The sequence below is a fragment of the Galeopterus variegatus genome, unplaced genomic scaffold (assembly GCF_000696425.1).
Source record: "Galeopterus variegatus unplaced genomic scaffold, G_variegatus-3.0.2 Scaffold2224, whole genome shotgun sequence".
In the NCBI taxonomy this organism is placed as follows: Eukaryota; Metazoa; Chordata; class Mammalia; order Dermoptera; family Cynocephalidae; genus Galeopterus; species Galeopterus variegatus.
In genome coordinates this window covers 277,663-278,797 of record NW_007728335.1, presented here as the reverse complement: position 1 = coordinate 278,797, position 1,135 = coordinate 277,663, and the positions used below count along the sequence as shown (strand labels likewise).

Sequence of the window (1,135 nt, the reverse complement as noted above, 5' to 3'; positions counted from 1 at the left end):
AAGTTCAAAGAGAGCAGGAGACTTGACCAAAGGTAGTGAGCAACTAGGAGTTGGGGAGAGCAGCGTTTGAAACCAGACTGGCCTACCAACTCTCTCCAGGTCAGGGTGTAACCCAGAGTTGGGTTTAAACAGTGCAGAGGGCACTGAAGAGGGACAGGCTCCGCTGCCAGTTAACTGTGTGGCCTTGGGCACTTGGACAGCAATGACAGCCTCCCCAGAGGGAAGATCCTCCCACCGAGAACCAGGTGATCCGAGAGGGCGCTCCAGGCCCCACTGTTCACAATCCAGACTGGGTCCTCGGGAACTATTATCCGACTACCACGCCCGCCTTCACTCACTGCCTAGTAATTTATCTAGTTAGGTGGCCCGCGAAATGCAGTTGCTGGGCAGGACGGCCTGTTTCGGTCCTTATTTGCTTTTCAAGGTGAAAAATGTGCGACCCCGACCTGCCTCTGCGGGCACCTAGGTTTTCCAGCACCGCCCCCTGAGTCCCCTGCGTTAGGACGAGGGGAGAAGCCTGGGCGTTTATTGCTCATTACGTCCCGCTCCATGTCGGCGGTTCCTGTGGAGCGTCCAAAGTGGGGTTCCCACGGACGCTGCAAACCCAAGGCCGGTTCTCTCAGAACGTGCGTCCTTGTGTCCTGGGGGTGAGGCGGAGAAAAGGGTTTAAGAGCAAGCCAGAGCGACCACAGCCAGGGTCACGCGCCCTCCCGCCTGCGAGCCCTGCGGCGCCGGCCTCCTTGAAGGAAGCCGAGCCGCAGCCAGTGAGGACACTGGCTGCAGCCCCACCCCCTGCCCCAGGGCTGCAGGTTTGTCGGCGCATCCCCGCCCCCGCTCCGCCGCCAGCTGCAGGTGAAGCGGCCGCCGCCGCCGAGTAGGTGCGTGGGCTGGTCTCACTCGCGCGCTCCGCTCCGCGCCAGGAGGAGGAGGAGCGGGAGCCGATCCAACTTCCGGGTAGTGGAGCTGCACGCCACCGGCGTCTTGCTTTTCCTTCCCCTCCCCTGTGTACCCCTCGCCTCTCCCTCCTTTCCTTTATTCTCGGCCCCACCCGCCAAAATGAACAGCTCGGACGAGGAGAAGCAGCTGCAGCTCATCACCAGTCTGAAGGAGCAAGGTAGGCGGGCGCCCGGGCGCC

General features: G+C 62.1%; 1 protein-coding gene across 1 annotated transcript in view; it reads left to right on the top strand.

The window, feature by feature from the left end:
* Nucleotides 1-950: 950 nt before the first annotated feature.
* Nucleotides 951-1,135, top strand: part of KIAA1598 (KIAA1598 ortholog) — a 107,325-nt gene continuing 107,140 nt past the window's right edge. The window contains exon 1 of the mRNA XM_008580957.1: nucleotides 951-1,114. Coding sequence (XP_008579179.1) covers nucleotides 1,057-1,114 — 58 coding nt within the window. The 5' untranslated portion in view covers nucleotides 951-1,056. The remainder of the gene's footprint in view (nucleotides 1,115-1,135) is intronic.